Here is a 15,793-nt window from a genome sequence, read left to right as displayed (position 1 = left end):
CTTGAGAACTCATTTTGACCAAGAGCCAGAAACAATGCAAATGCCCCATCACTTCAGATTGAAATTGAACAGAATAAGAACAAAACCAGAAGCCTTTTAGTAGATGACGAGAAGGAAGATTGGTCTTGAAAAAGAATGACAGATACCATTTCCCAAGAGCTTTTACATCCATTATCTCATTTAATACTCCCAATGACTCTAGGAGGTAGGTTTTGCCATCATCTCCATCCCACAGTTAAGGCTCAGAGAAATTAAGTGACTTACCTTAGGTCACACCTCTAATAAGAAGCAGCTTCCAAAAGCTGTACACTTAATCACTATTCTAAACTGGACGGTGCCTCACTGGTCAGTCAGGAACCCTCACACAGGCGTTTGTCCAGTGACACAGTCCCTCCCAATACTCTCTCCTCCTTCAGTACCCCTTCTTTAGCTTTCTTTACTGCACAGCAGATTGACTGGAGCCCAAACATATGCTTCCAGTGAGCCCAGCAAGCAGCAGAAGAGGGCTAATCAAGAATCATAAAATGCATCTAATTATTAACCCATTGCGTTTTATTGTAAGAACTTATACAAATTTGTTCATACCTGTGTTATTAGTATTAAAAAGGAACGAAGTGGGTAAGGATCAGGGGACTCCGGGGGGGATTCCCCCCACCCGAGACACCATCCCAAGGAAACCAGTCAGGGACTGTCTGGCTGCAAATAGCGTTATGCACACTGGAAAGCTGGTTCGCAGCTCCCTCTCCAATCCCTGGAGACAGGAGGCTGACTCTTCCCTGCTTCTCTTCACCTCTCTTGTTTGGAAGGATTGGAAATCAAGTCTGAGTCACTTCTCTGGCTAGACGTCTGTCTTCTTCTTCTTCTTTTTCTTCTTCTTCTTCTTCTTCTTCTTCTTCTTCTTCTTCTTCTTCTTCTTCTTTTTTTTTTTGTACTAGCTCAGCATGTCAGTGGCCCCACATGTGGAGTGTGTGTGTGTGTGTGTGTGTGTGTGTGTGTGTGTGTGTTGTGCTCCTCAGAGCATCTTTCTGGGTGTGGGTCTGCCTGAGCATTTGCCAGAAATGCTGTGTTTCTCTCCCTGTGTGTCTTTCCTTCTACTCACCATCCATTTTTAATAATTCCATCAGCTTGTTTTCCCAGTCTAGGCTACCCATCCAGATGCAGGGAATTTCCATCCTTTTCTTCACAGGAGGGAGTGCCAGGAAGGAAGCAAAAAGTATGTTCAGTGGATGGATGGCCAAATCTGCTAGTCAGCTACTCCACTGCTGAGCCCAGCTGTGAGGAGCCACAGAGCCCTGCACCAGGAGCTCTGTATCCTGGAAATTCCATGCTGCTGACAAGACCATCCTCTTGCCCCACGATTGCCCCTCAGTAGCCCTCCAGCCTCTTCCGAGGCTTTACCCAAATGCTTAATTAGCACTGGAGGTGAGGACAAGATTCCAACTGCAATGGGTCCCTTTTCCCAACAGCCCTCCTTCCAGAGTCCAGGCACACAGATAAATTGAGAAGGGCTCACTTTTTACCGTAGAACTGCTGAGGCCCAGATGTGCCAATGTTAGCTATCTCTCCAAGGTGCCTCCGACACTGGGAAATTCACTGTGCGTTTGGCATTACTAGAGGCTCTTCAACCCCACTGCTTCCTTCTGCTTTTCTCTTTCCTGGCCCCAACTTTGCCCTTCCATACCTAATGTCCAGCTTCCCAGTCCCTCTGGGTCCCCACTGGGGCTGCCCTTTGGGGAAAAGGGAGAAAGGTCTTTCTTCTTGGTCCCCAAACTCCTCCAAAGGGGTCTGGAGCGAGCCGGGAGACCAAGAGCCTTTCTTGAATCTAGGCTGCTGCTACATGTTTAGTATTCATAGTGTGTCTCTAAAAAATGTCCTGTGATCATTCATCAGCCACTGTGCTGTGTGCCTAGCTACTCTCTTTCGGCGTGTGTGTGTGCGCGCGCGCGCGCGCAAGACCCTCCCTCCATCTGCTGGTGAACACACACACACACACACACACACACACACACACACACACACACACCCTTTAGCCTCCTTCCCTTCTCACCCAACCAATCGCATGGTCTAAGTGGACCTCTGCTACTAGCTGGCAGATCTCTCCCTTCCTGAGGTGGGCTCCCGGGCTGGGCCTGGAATCGAAACAGCTCGCACTCCAGGGCTGGGGAGAGGCGCTGCAAGCAGGAGCCAGAGACGAAACTCAAGGTGCGTGTGGATGTTGGAGGTGGTGACCAGGAGGGGAGGAGCTGCAGGGAGGGCAACCCCAGCAGAAGACGAGCTAACGGGTGAGGGGGAGCTCATGGAAGCAAGGTCAGGGGCCAGGGATGGAGTCCCTCAGAGAGCGTTCCGGTTGCTGCTTCTTCTCTGCAGTTCACTCCCCCACCCTTCCCTGGTTCACTTTGGAAATTGGTTTGCTCTCTTAGCTGCCAGCAGTTCCCGGCAGAGCCCAGCCGGAACGGTCAGGTTCAAGAAGTGAGGCAGCGCCGGGCTGGGTGGCTGGGTGGCGTCTTGGGAGATTCTTTACCCAATTGTCAATTTTGTGCTTATTTTTAGTTGTGACCCGAACTGGGAGCTGTGCCTTTAAGCCGCCTTTCCATTTGGGGAAACCGACGCCAGCACTCGAGGGTCGGGTGGCGCCGGAAAGGCCCCTCATTCTGCACTCCCCTCTTTCCCCCCTCCCTTTCCCCTCTCCCCCGCCTCTTATCCCCTCCCCTCCTCGGCCGTCCGGCCGCCTCCCCGCCTTCCGTCACCTCGCCGCCTGCCGCACTCCTGGAGCGAGCGAGCGACAAGCGAGCCACGGCGATGGGGCCGCCCGCGGCGCAGCCATGGAGCCCGCCGGAGGAGCCCGCGCGCTCTGCTGCCAACCTGCCCGCAGCCCGCCGCCTGCGCGCCAGCTCCCCGCGTCCCGGGCCGGCTGCTGCCGCCCCGCCAACCTCCACATGCCCCGCCGCCCGGCGCCACTGAGCCCCACGCCTGTGCAGAGCTCAGGGACACGGGCGCCCTAGTCCTGCCGCTGTCGCTGTCGCCGCCGCCGTCGCCGCCGCCGCCGCGCCGCCGCGGCGCCAGGGAAGAGGAGGAGGAGGAAGGTAAGAGGCGCGCTGCCTTCAGGGGGGCGCGCCCGCAGTCTCAGCCCGGCCAGGGGTGGGTCGCGGCGGAAACGTGCGGCCCCGGCCGGCTCGGGGGCGATTGACGCTTAGGCGCCTCCGGGAGCCGGGGCCAGGGCAGGGGGCGCCGAGCGTCCGGCCGCCCGGAGTTTGGGCGGGTATGGGCAGCGGCCAGGTGCGTGCCCATGCCCCAGTGAATCGCCGGCTTGGCGGGCTCGCCTCAGCTGCCGGGGTTGCGGGGTGAGATGTCGAGCGCAGGGGAGTGCCGCTCATTATGGAGCCTTTGTGTGAGCGCCGGAGCCTTGGGCACAGTTGAGAGAGCTGGGGAGACGTGGGGCCTGGCTACTGGGAGGTGGCCACTTAACCGGTGTGCCCGGAGAAGCCCGAGCGCCAGGGCTGCCAGAAACAGCTGTCTGAAGCATGTGCGTGATTCTCGGGGCCATATTCACACGCGGACACCGACGCACAGCCGCACCATATACCCGGCGCTCAGCTACACAGTCACCCCCATCCAAAGACGAAACACACACACACACACACACACACACACACACACACACACACACACAGCTACACTTGCCCCTTTCCACCTGGATACTGATAAAGCGGTCACCCAAACGCATACAGCTACAGCTACACGCACCCCCTCCCCAGCGCCGCTAAACACTGTCTCCCCCCTCTACTCCCCAGCCTGGTGCTTTGGACAGTGTGTATATGAGTGTGTGTGTGTTGTCTCAGAGTGTATCTTAGAAACTACATGACAACTGCACATTACTGCAGATCCAGTACCTGCTGCCCCCAACCCACGCAAACACACAGCCAACCCTCAACCTAAGCTACCGTGGACACCTCCGCCAGGACCCTTAGGAACTCCATTCTGGTAAAAAGCGTTCCCAACTCTTGTAGTCGTGCCTGTCCATACCCGGGCTCCTGAGCCCCCCGGGCACACCCACACCCATACACACACACTGAATCCACTGCAGGGGCAAATGCTTAACACCTTCCCCCACAAGCAGCTGCCACCAAAGAGCCCTTGATTACAGTGCACACTGAATGCTGCCAGACCTGCCCCTGCCCTTGGCGTCTCAGTCAGCTGCAGAGCCCTGGAGTCCTCGGGTGGTCTCAGCCTCTTGCAGCTCTGATGGAGGGTGGAGTAGTCTCTGGACTCCTGCTCACTGGAGAAATTGCTGTAAGACCAAGGCTCCCTTGGGGGCGCCCTTCTGGGGTGGAAGGTGGGGAGGCTCTGCTGATCAGAGAGAAGCTCCAAGTGAGTTTTCCCCCCTGGAAGGCTGGGGTAAAAGGCGCACATTTTGGCCAGGAGGGCCCGGGTGGTGAGGCAGTTCAGCCACCTGGGCCCTCAGCTGGGAGACCCTGCCTCACCCTCCCCTTCCCTGCTGGTCCGGCTCACTGCAGGAGAAGCCGGGGGAACCCAGCTCCCAGCTTCCTGGTTGCTGAGAGAGGCTTCCGTGGAAGCTTTTGCTATTTCCACTGAGCTAAAGGCTCTCAGCTTTCCCCCGAGAGACTTCAACAAGACTTGGCCATGCCTGAGCAGACATGCCAGCTTCCACCTAATTTTATGGCTTATTTTTTTCATGTGAGAGAAGCAATTCAACCTCAGCAGTTTGGCATGAGGGTACCTCTGAGGTGAAATGACCCATGATGTGTGTGTGGAGGGGGAAGCAAGATTGGGGTGTGTGTGGCTAGTGCGTTTGACTGGTTTAAGTAGAGACCGGGAGCCAGACTGTAGCCCTTGGTAAAGTCGTGACAGAGATAGCTTCAACGTCAGAGCCCCTTTCCTGCACCCCTCCCGTTGGCTGCTCTCTGGCGCCTCTGGGTCCCCTCCCCCGCCCACTTAGACCGTTTAGGCGGGGCTTTGCTCCCTGCAGCGCTCACAACTGAGGACTGAATCCCACCCAGTCTAGCCAGTGTTAATCGCTGATAATTGTTGACTGCCTTCACCTCTCAGGTAACATTTGCATGTTTAGAGGAGGCAGAGGAATGGCTCTGTTGGTGGGGCTTTCAGGCACCTGTGGAAGGATCCTGGCAGGGACCTTTGTGGCATTGTCTGCTGTCTATGTCTGGCCCCAAGTTAGGTGTGATGTGTGTGTGGAAGTGTGGATGTGGGAAGGTGGGATGTAATTATGGAGGGCTTTGAGTCCCACAGACAGAAGGTTTAATTTGAGTGAGAGGCAATTGGGAGCCACTGCAGAATTCTGAGAAGGGAGGGGATATGATCCAAGCGGGAGAGAAACAGTCTTTTTGCTGCATGTGAAGAGATCCTCCCCTCTCTCTCCCACTGACACCCACCACCACAGTTGCCTTGCAAGTGTTGGCTGCTGGCCACCTGAGAGAGGAGGCTGGCCAGGATATAGTGGTGGGAGCCCCAGGCATCTTCCAGAACCAGACTGGCGGGGCTGGTGCCCTGAAGCCAGCAAGTGCCCCCATGAACACAAGCTAGTGGTGCTGTTGATATTGTGGCTTTTAGACCATACGTTGGAGCTTCTGCCTCTCTGGGTGAGGGAACTGGGGACCCCTAGGAGGCTGTAGTCCCATTTTGAATGAGTCAGGGGACCTTCCTCTTTGGTGAGTGACAAAGTCCTAGGGTCTTGGAAAGTAAGCTATGCAGCCTGGTTGGGGGATTTTGCCACCAACGAGGTCCTTTGGGATCAATGGTAGGTTGAAAAAGTGCAACAGGAAAGCCCTGGGATTGCTGTTGACAGCAGCAAGCTGGGCAAATGGTGGGCTGGGTGGGAGGCAGCTGCAGTCCTGGGGTGTGGGGGTGAGTACAGGGGGCTCAGGAGGAGAAGCATTTGTCGGGCACTGCCCCACTGCAGTAGTCTGTACTTAGCCCTTGGAGGGAGCCCGGGCGGATGCAGGACAACAGAAGCACTCTGTGCCCACCCACCCCCATGCTGCAGAAATGATTGGGCTCCATGGGCCAGCACTAGACAAGGCACTCTGAGAGGGCAGCACCAGTGCACTAGAAGAAGGATCCTTGTTCTGTCGGAACCTCTAGGCTAGCTGAAGCCATAACACACACACATACACACACACACACACACACACACACACAAATCACACACGCATGCACAAATTACACACAGTACCTACACACACATGTACACACGTACATATACACATGCACCTAGAGCAAACTGGGGGAAGTGTGGTGTATGCAGACAAACTTGGCTTCTGGAGGCTCATGCCTTCACAGAGGTCCTAGAAAACACTTCTAGGGGGACTGGGACAGGTCCCTGAGAGGAAGGCATACCCAAGTTAGCTTCAGCTGTAGACCAGCCTTAAATCTATTGGAATTTGCAAAAGAAAACTGTTCTGGCTCTTCTCTCAAGGACTTCTGTTTTCCTTCTTACCATAAATTCAGATAGAAAAACATTATCTTGCATTATCAGCAGCCAAAATGAAGCAGCCAACTCTCAAAATGGACTGGACCTTGCAGCTCTGCTGAGAAATCCAAGGGCTAGGGGCAGAGCAGGGAGGAGAAGGAGCAAGGGGAGGGAAGCAAGCCTTCTTCACTCCTTTGCAGTCCCCGCTTAGCTCAGCTGGTAAGGAGAGGGCAGGGATCTGGGGGTTCTGTATCATTTCCCACCCATGATAGGCAGTGTCCCCTCTTCTGAGGACACCGTCCTTCAGTGGTGGCACACTAATGCCTATTCCCCTGGGCAGTCAGAAAATGAGCTGGGAAATCAGAGTGTATGTATGACTGGGGGGGAGGGGGAGGAGAGAGAGAGAGAGAGAGAGAGAGAGAGAGAGAGAGAGAGAGAGAGAGAGAGAGAGACTGCCTGCCTGTGACATGCAGGAGCCAGTGTGTCTATTTGTGTTGATGAACGTGGGATGAGCAGCTTTCTCCGTATGCATGCCATAGCTAGTGACCTTTCCTGAGCCCCAACTTCACTTTGGCAGTAGCCACACTGCTAGCCATCCTGAGCTTTTTGAAGAGCTCTCTGCCTGGTTGTACTGTTTGGGTCCCCTTCTACCCCAGTGACTCCTATTTTCTCTGTTTTACTACACCTCAAATCTGGGTATTCTCTGGCTCCTCTTGCTTTCCACTTCTTCTGTTGGCTAGGACATGAAGCCCTTGTCATGGCTTCCCCTCCTACCCTTCTACTGGCCGTTCCCACTTCTCTAGCCCAAACTCAACTCCTCTCCTATACGCGTATTTCAGTCCTATATTTCCAGCTACCTGCTGACCGTTTCCCATTGGATAATCTGCCATCAGGTCAGACTCAGTGCTCACAAACTCATCTCATTATTTCTCAAAGACCTCTCTGTTACACAGGGCTTCTAGCCTCCCAGACTAGAAACCTCAGAACCCTCTCTGACTCTATCCGGGGCCACCCTGCCCCCTGCTACCACCTCATGTCTACACTGCACTCGTCTCTTTTTCCAGTCCACAATACACACACCTGCCAGATTAATATTCCTAAATATCCTTTATTCATGATACTTCTGATCAACATATTTGAGAGGTGATACCTAAGATTTACCTGTGGGATAAATTTCAGCCTCCTTAGCGTGGCATTCAAAGCTCTCCTTGAATGGGCCTAACTCTGTATTCTTCTAACTTCATTTCCTACTCTTTGTCCACATCATGGATTCTCAAAATTTAATGTGTCTCAAAATCACTTGGGGGAACTTATTGAAATGCAGATTCCTGGGTCCCTCCGCCTGAGCTTCTGCTTCAGTAGGTCTGAGAGCTGGAGTCAAGCAATATACATTTTACCAGGTTCCCTAAGTGACACTGATGTACTTGGTATATTTGAGAAACACAGTCCTACATGGACCCTCTACTCCAGCCAAATTTCTTTCCTCAGGGTCTCCTAAGCATGTCTTTTCTACATTTTTTTTTTGCACCTGCTCATGCCCTCTCTTCTCTGCCTATGCTCCCCTCCTATCCAATAACATTATATCTGTCCTTCAACCTTACATTCAAATTCATCTCCTCTGCGAAGTCTTCTCTGATCATTCTAGACTGAAATGATCTCTCTCCCTCCTCTGAACTCCTCCTGCTGCACTTACTTTCTCAAAAATACATTTGGCAAGTACATTGCTGATACACCCTATTATTATTGCTTGAATCATTAATCTTCACATACAAATATAGCTTCTCATAGGTGTATGCCTTATCTACATTATAAGTCCAATGAAGGAAAGAACTTGGTGTTTGTCATCTGTTTTTTACCCCCATAGCACACACAATACCTTACACATAGTAGGTGTTCAGTAAGCATATTTTGGGTCGGAATGAATACTTTTGTTGCTCATGTTAGACAGGGATCTTATCACATCTCCCCCTGCACATCAGTTCAACAAACATTCATTGAGCACCTATTATGTGCAAGGTGCTGTGCTAGTTGCTGGGGAAGATATGAACATAAAGGAGGCCTGTTGTCTTCCTCAGTCTCATCTCAGTCATCTTTTCATTTACAGTGCCTAGTGTGTATAAGAGGTCCTTAACAGATAAGATAGTTGCTGAGTAAATAAATGAATTAATGATTAAGTGGAGGGAATCACTTGAGCAAGGACATAGGACAGCTGTGTCATAGAGAAATGAGGTAGGAGTGGAAGATAAAGCAGGAAGGTACACTGGGGTATAGTGGGTGACTATTGTTTTTGTTCTTAATTATGAATGTTTCTCAAAAAATACAGAAAACAGTATAATAGCCCCATATATCCATTATCCTCATTAAGAAATTATCAGAGCTTTGCCATATTTACTGCATTTATTTTTTTTCTTTGCTGAAGTATTTTCAAATAAATTTTAAACGTCAATCATGTCATTTCACCCGTAATACTTCTCTATGCATCTTTTAAAAACTGGACATTTTCGTATACAACCAGAGCACCATTAATAAATGTAACAAAAGTAACGATAATGCTTTTATATTGTCCATTACCCAGTCCATAATCAATTGTCCTCAATTGTCTCAAAATATGTTTTACAGTTGGCTTATTAGACTCAAGATCCAAAAAAGCTCCACACATTACATTTGGTTGTTATGTCTCTTAAAGCCCTTTGAACAGTCCCCTCTCTTTGACTTTTTAGAGAATGCAGGTTACTTGTTCTGTGCACTGTCCCACATTGTGATCTGTCTGCTTCCTTCTGTCATTTTGCTTGTTCCACTATCCCCTTTATCTCTTGTGAGTGGAAGTTAGCTTTAGGCTTGATTAGATTCAGGTTTATTTTTCTTTTTTTCTCCCCCACTTTAGCAGATTGACTAAAAGGGGGTCATGCTGGAGGCATGAAGACCATCTAGGAAGCTGTTACAATAGCTGGATGTGGATAGAAAGGAGGAGATGAATGGAGGGATTTTTGAGGTAGAAGAAACCTGATTTCCCTAATAATTGGATGAGTGGGATGAGGAGGGAAGAAGAGTCAGAGCCTACATGATGGGGAGAATAATAATACCATCATATGTGAAGGATGGGTTTTTAATGAGAGCAGCAGGAATCATGGTTAGATTAAAAGAGGAACTTTCTCACATTAATAAGCCATCTACTCAATTTTTCCAGATAACACTCTTTCCCAGAAAATGTTTGATTAAATAGCTAGAAATTTGGGCCCTCCAGAAAAAATTCAGAAAAGGACTCGTTTTTTGTTAACTGCCAAATAATTGAATATCCTGCCCCAGAGCCTTGGGAGGAGACTCTGTACACGCATGTACCAAGAGAAGGCAGTGCTGATATCACCCTTGCAGATCAGCCAACTGTCCCATATCATCATGGATATTAGAGTCACCAGTCTGGGATGAAGGACTGAAGGGATAACAGAGTTTGGGATTTCTGTAGACTCAGCCAATGAGCATAGCTCAAAACCCAAATCCTTCTTTCGGGTTCCCTGAAGTCTCCATCCCACACCCACTTCTCTATCCAATATGGAGACTGCAGCTTCTTAGGCCCTCAGTGGACCATGGCAACAATGATCCTGCCAAGGTCAAAGATTGTCTAGTAGCCCTGGTATATTCACTGGGCTCTGAGAAAGCTCCAAGATTATTTTGTTGCCTCAGTAAGAACTTGCTTCAGCTGTTGAGTCTGATCAGGTGGAACTACTCTCAGCTCCATTCTAGGTATCCTCATTCATAAAACCTCTCCCTGTACCTTCCCCCAGCTCATCTTTCTTCCTGCTTTCTCTTCTGCTCCTCCCTCCCTGCTCTGTCTCTTCCAGCATACATTTATTCTCTGAGTTAATCAAACACTGGCCCCTGCAGCCCATTGTGTCTCAGAATGATCACTTAAAGCAGTATTATTGATCTCTCAGAAAGCCTTAGAAGGTGGGAGTGTATTGAAAACTAGAGATTCAACAGCTGATTGGCTGGCTAGGTCTCTCTGGGCAGCCTCAACTCCTCAACCACATGCAACATCTTTTGAGAAAGGGCAGAGAATGGACAGAGAAGATCCTCAGGGGGCCTTCATTCACCTCATTCTTCCTTCATTTTGGAGTTAAGGCAAGGGAACAGGAATCTATTGCATATTCCTGAGGCTAGTCCAATACCAATGTTATGGGGAGAAGGGGAGAGCAAAGGGCCTGCTCTTTAGAAATTCATATTTTATCAGAAAAAAAATACTTGTTCATATGAAGCAACTAAAAATAATACAAGTTGGGAAACAATTACATACTGCATTATATATGCTAAACAGTAAGCACTGCAGGGGTTCAGGGCACAGAGAGAGCCAGCAGCATGGGCTGGAATGGAGGAGAAGACTTCCCAGAAGAGGTTGAACTGGAGTTAGATTTTGAATAATGTGTGAGGTTGCGATTGTTGACTAGAAAAGGAGCAGGCTTCCAAGAGGGAGGCATAGTTAGGGCAAAGGCCGGAGGTGGGAATGGTCATGGCATGATTGACCAAGAGTGAGAAGGAGGTCTGGCTAGAGGAGGGGCCATGTTGTGGAGGCACAGTGGGGGAAAATGACCTACTGGGTAAGGGGTATCTGTGTTTGGAGGGCCTTTGTTGTCAGCATGAGGAGTTTGGACTTGAAGACACGTTGGAGGGCTGCTGGACAATTAACGCAAAGTGTTTTAGGATGGTTAGCCACACGATAGGAAGCAGACTTGATTCAAATAAGGAGGGATTGAGACCAGCTTGTAAAATACTACAGCAATCCAAGTGAGAGGTAATTGGGGTGGTGGCAGTGGGCATAGAGAGGAGGGTTAGATCCAAAAGGCACTAAAGGCATTGGCCTGGCTGTTAAACCACCAAGTAGATTATCTTGACTTGTTTTTGTCTTATCCCCCCACCCCTTCTCTTAGCCTCAATACTTACACATTCTTTGTCCCTTGTTCTCAAGGCCTTCACATGGTAGAATTTCACTGTTGCTAGGACAATGTGTTAATCAGTTAACCAGAACAAGTGCAGTAAATTTGCACCAGGGCCTTGAATGCCTTCTTATGCTAAGACCTAAAGGAGTGAACAATGGGGAATCTGGCTGCAGAATCCAGCTGACAGCTGAGCTGGAATGCTGAGTACTACACCCCCAACAGGGAGGCTGGAGGCTGGAGCTATGTGTTTCAAGCTCCCAAGACCTCTGAGAGCTGCTGAGAGCAAGGAGCACCTTTCAACTTCCCCAGTAGAATCCCTTTAAAACTCTTCTCAGCACTTGGGATTGTCCCAGTGGAAGTCACACCTGTGCCAGGGCATGGCCAGAGCTACTACAGCACTTTAATGCCAGCTGGAACCCCTGTTATCTGGTAAGAGAGAAATAAGTGAGGAGTCCACAGGTGAGTGGAAGGGTGATACTAGAGGCCTCAGCCTGCTCATTTGCTTCCCCCACCAGCTCTCCCCTCTCTGCCCAGCCCCCTGAATTTCGGCCCTGGGCAGAAGTCTGGGCCAAGAGCCCCATTCCTGGGTTGGAGGAGGAATAGAGAACTGCTGCTAAAGGGATATCTGTGAGATTTTTAGCCCCCTTCTTCTTAGTGGTTCTTCTTGTGGGAGGGAATTGTGCCTTCTAAAGATGAATGAGTGGAGAGTAAGTCTGCCCAGACTGTGGGCTTCTAACCACTAAGGGAGCTCAGTTCTGGGGGCAGGACCACCCAAACAGGCCTCTCTTTCCTTGTCATCCAAAGCTACTGGGAAAAAAGGAACAGATGGCTAGTCTGTGGATGAACACACGTGTATGTGTGCATGCACCCACATGTGCACGTGCACGCACACACACACACACACACACACACACGCTGCATAATCTGTCGACCAGTGGTCTCCAGCATTTCACTTCTGAAGATCTCTGTTCTGATTTCCGATCAGTCTTCTGTTGCTGGTTTGAGGTCAGGGTGATGGTTGGAAGGTGGGTGGCTGAGAAATGGACAGGTGTCCCAAATGGAAGATGCCTGTGGAGATGGTCAGGATTGGGAAGAAGGATTGCAAGTCACTGACTAGGACAACTGTCCTGGTTACAACCCTTGGCATGGAAAAGCCCATTGAAAGTGGAAAGAAGAGGGCACGGTGGCGACAATTGGCTTAGGAGTCAACCAGGTAAGTGTCAAGACCTCTCAATTTGGAAATCCTGCTGCAATCTGCTCTCACTGCTTCTCTCCCAAGCTTTGTCTTGCAGCTATACACTTTTCCCTTCAGTAATTGTTCTCTTATCTTCCCACTTCTAACCCACACCCAAGCAAGTCAGTTACAGATGCTTTTCCTGTTGACACAGGGGTAAACTGAGGTACCCAGATTAATTTTTAATAGGACTTGCCTGCGATCCTATGTCAAGATAGCCAGAAGTCTGGACCTGCTGTTGTGGGATGGGACTCACTCACAGGGCTGGCGAGGGTGCTGTGTGTCACACTGCTTCTGTTGCCACCATCAGTGAAATCACAGAGAATGCAGATATGATTAACAAAGTGAGTGTTGTTTCATATTCATCTTGTCACCTACAGTCAAGCTGTAATCTTTCTAATACGTAGGGAAATCACTCACTGATAGAGAAAAAGGAGGGGGATTTTTAAACAGACCCACCAGCCTGCTGTTGCCACACTGTTTGGAGTCTGTCACCTGCAAAGTCCAAATCAGAATTGGCTGTTAGGCTTGCTACTTTCCTTTTTTTCTTTTTCTTCCCTCTGTAGAGGTTTCCACATTCAGTCTAAATACAGCTTGTCTTGCTTTGGAATTCTGGGTGATTGCTAGAAATAATAACACCTGGCCTTAAACCTGAACTCCACTTCCATTTCATTATTCCCTTTAAAGACATTTCCTCTTTGAAGTTTACCATCACTTTAAATTCACCACAACTAAAACTAAACTCAGGATCTCCTCTCCAACCTTATCCTCCACACTGATACCCAGCCCTGAGCCCTTTCTTGAATCTCTGTCTCTCTTAGTGACACCATCACACTTTCAGTAGCCCACGAGCTGAGCCTTGGAATCAGTCACCCGCCCCATCAGTCACCACTTTGTCTTGGCAGTTCATCTATCACAAGTGCCTCATGAGTCTATGCTTTCTTGACTATCCCTCTGCTGCCATCATAGCCCATGCTCTTCTTACCTCATGCCCGAATTACTGCAGCAGCCTCCTACCTGGTCTCTCTGCATGCTGCCTCCCCCTCCCAGCCAAGTGATCCTTCAATGTTGCTGCCAAAGAATTTCCTTAAAACATCTTTCATCATGTCACTTCCCTGCTCAAGAGCCTATAATAGCTCCCTTTTGCTTACGATATTAAATAGAAACTCCTCTCCCTGGTCTCCGAGACCTGCCTTCCACAACAGCTGAGCCTCTCTGACCTATTTCTTCCTGACCCCCAACCTCCACTAGTCGCCTTATTCTCCCTGCCCTGTTGTACCCCACTCAGAGTTTGCTCCTCTCTGTGTGTACTCATCTTCCTGCTGTTCCCCAGCTTGCAATGGCCCCTTTTTCTCCACCTCTGCAAATCCTTCCATCACATCCTCTAACAAGCTCAAGTCCAGCCTCTGCTGTGAAGCCTTTCCTCATCATTTTAGCCCTCATTGGCTGCCCTCCTGTTTTTAATTATCAATTTTCCCTGATTATGGAAGTAATACCTATGTACAGTAGACAACTTTGAGAATACAGAAAAACAGAGAACAATAAAACAGTTGCCCACAATCCTTCCTCTTCCGTTTTGGATTTCAGACTGTTTTTCCACCACAATTTAGCACTCGACTGCACTCCTAGAGCCTTGACTTCCTCTGTATTCATCTTTTTCCTCAGTGAAGGAGTAAGTTCTTCAGCGGCCTCTTGAATCCATGTGTGGTGCTGGACACATGGACACATTGTAGGGGCTCAACAAACACTTGTTAGTGGATGGACGGGAGATGAGCTGTACATCGACATGAGTACACCGTCTGTACTCATTGCCATGGGGAGAAGGGTGCATGCCTGGGCAGCCAGGGCTCTGCTACTTCCTCTTTCAGGTGAGGGATGCACCCGGAGAGAGGGGACTGCACTTTAAGAGAGAGCAGAGAGTTCAGGGTTCATAATGCCCTTGAACTCTGCTGCCTCTGATGACATAACCACTTGTGCTGTGCTGATTTTCCCCCCTCAGAAAGCCTCTGGCTTTGAGGTGAGAGCTTTAATTCATCCTGGTGGCCAGAATGAGCTTTTTGTAATGTGTTGGCATTTATTTGCAAGAATCAATAATTGCCCCCTTTTGCCCATCATTTCAAATCAAAATCTCTCATGCTGGCCTTTGAAGACCATCTGCCAGTTCACTTTCCTTCCCTTTCCCATCTCACAAGGGATCTCTCATGTTTTCCCTAATTAACCCCTCTGCTTGAGCCAAGCCAGCCAGTGTGCCATATACTCAAAAATTAACTTCCCTAATGTAAGGGTGCCTGATGGAAAGTTGTTTGCTACCTACCATCCTCCCACCTTAGCCCCAAGCCCTATGTGGCTTAGACCCTCTACCTTGAATCCTGGTCCTTTCTCTCCACCACTGAGGTTCATGTCCCCATCAACACGTGCTGCCATTGACCTCAGACTCTGTGTAACTTTCTTGGTTTTTGTGGAATCATTTTGTATTAAAATATCAATATTTGCTTTCAATTATATTATTATATGAAAGTGTTCCCCAGCTAGTTCCCATCTGGGTTCTGTGTGAAACACATTAGGCACTGTGTACTCTCAAGCCGGCCTTACCACTTACTGTATTTCATGATTTCAAAAACAGTCTTAACATTCTTAAGACTGAAATGCTTCTTACAATTCATGGTGTATTGTAGTTTAGTTGGTGGCTTCTTTTTTTTTTTTTTCTCAAGAAACCTAAGAAATTGTTGCCTCTGATATCTAGAGTCAGTGAAATTAAGTACTAAGTTGCTTAACCTCTCTGAGGCCCAGCCCTTTTCTCTGCAAAATACTTGCATCGGAGGGGTGTTGTCATGAGGATTCAAAGATAATATTTATATAGCACTTAGCATAGGGCCTGACACTTTGGTGGAGGCTCAATAAATGTCAGCCATTGTAATTCCGCAACTTTATAAACTATAAACCCCTCAAGGGCAGGGACATGTGGTGTGTTTTTTTTTTTTTTTCTCTTCTAGCAGATAATATGATATGAAGTGTAGGAAAAGGTTCTCTTTCCAAAAATATCTCCTTTACTAGAGTGTCAAATCGCTGAAATTTCAACATTAATCACTCCTTTGAGTTAAGGCATTATCTCCTAAAGACCTCTGTTAAAATGCAAATATATCACTTGGGCAGGTAACACATTAACTCATTAGCAGTCATGAT

At 49.1% G+C, this 15,793-nt stretch overlaps 1 protein-coding gene across 1 annotated transcript; it reads left to right on the top strand.

Moving 5' to 3' along the window:
* The first annotated feature begins 710 nt into the window (after positions 1–710).
* Positions 711–3,002, top strand: LOC117036983 (translation initiation factor IF-2-like). Its single transcript, XM_033132675.1, has 3 exons — positions 711–728; positions 2,031–2,202; positions 2,551–3,002. The coding sequence occupies exons 1-3, from the start codon at positions 711–713 to the stop codon at positions 3,000–3,002; spliced, it is 642 nt and encodes a 213-aa protein (XP_032988566.1).
* Positions 3,003–15,793: the final 12,791 nt, after the last annotated feature.

Source organism: Rhinolophus ferrumequinum, chromosome X (genome assembly GCF_004115265.2).
Source record: "Rhinolophus ferrumequinum isolate MPI-CBG mRhiFer1 chromosome X, mRhiFer1_v1.p, whole genome shotgun sequence".
NCBI lineage: Eukaryota > Metazoa > Chordata > Mammalia > Chiroptera > Rhinolophidae > Rhinolophus > Rhinolophus ferrumequinum.
The sequence above is the reverse complement of the archived record's forward strand: the minus strand, read 5'-3'. Positions and strand labels throughout refer to the sequence as shown.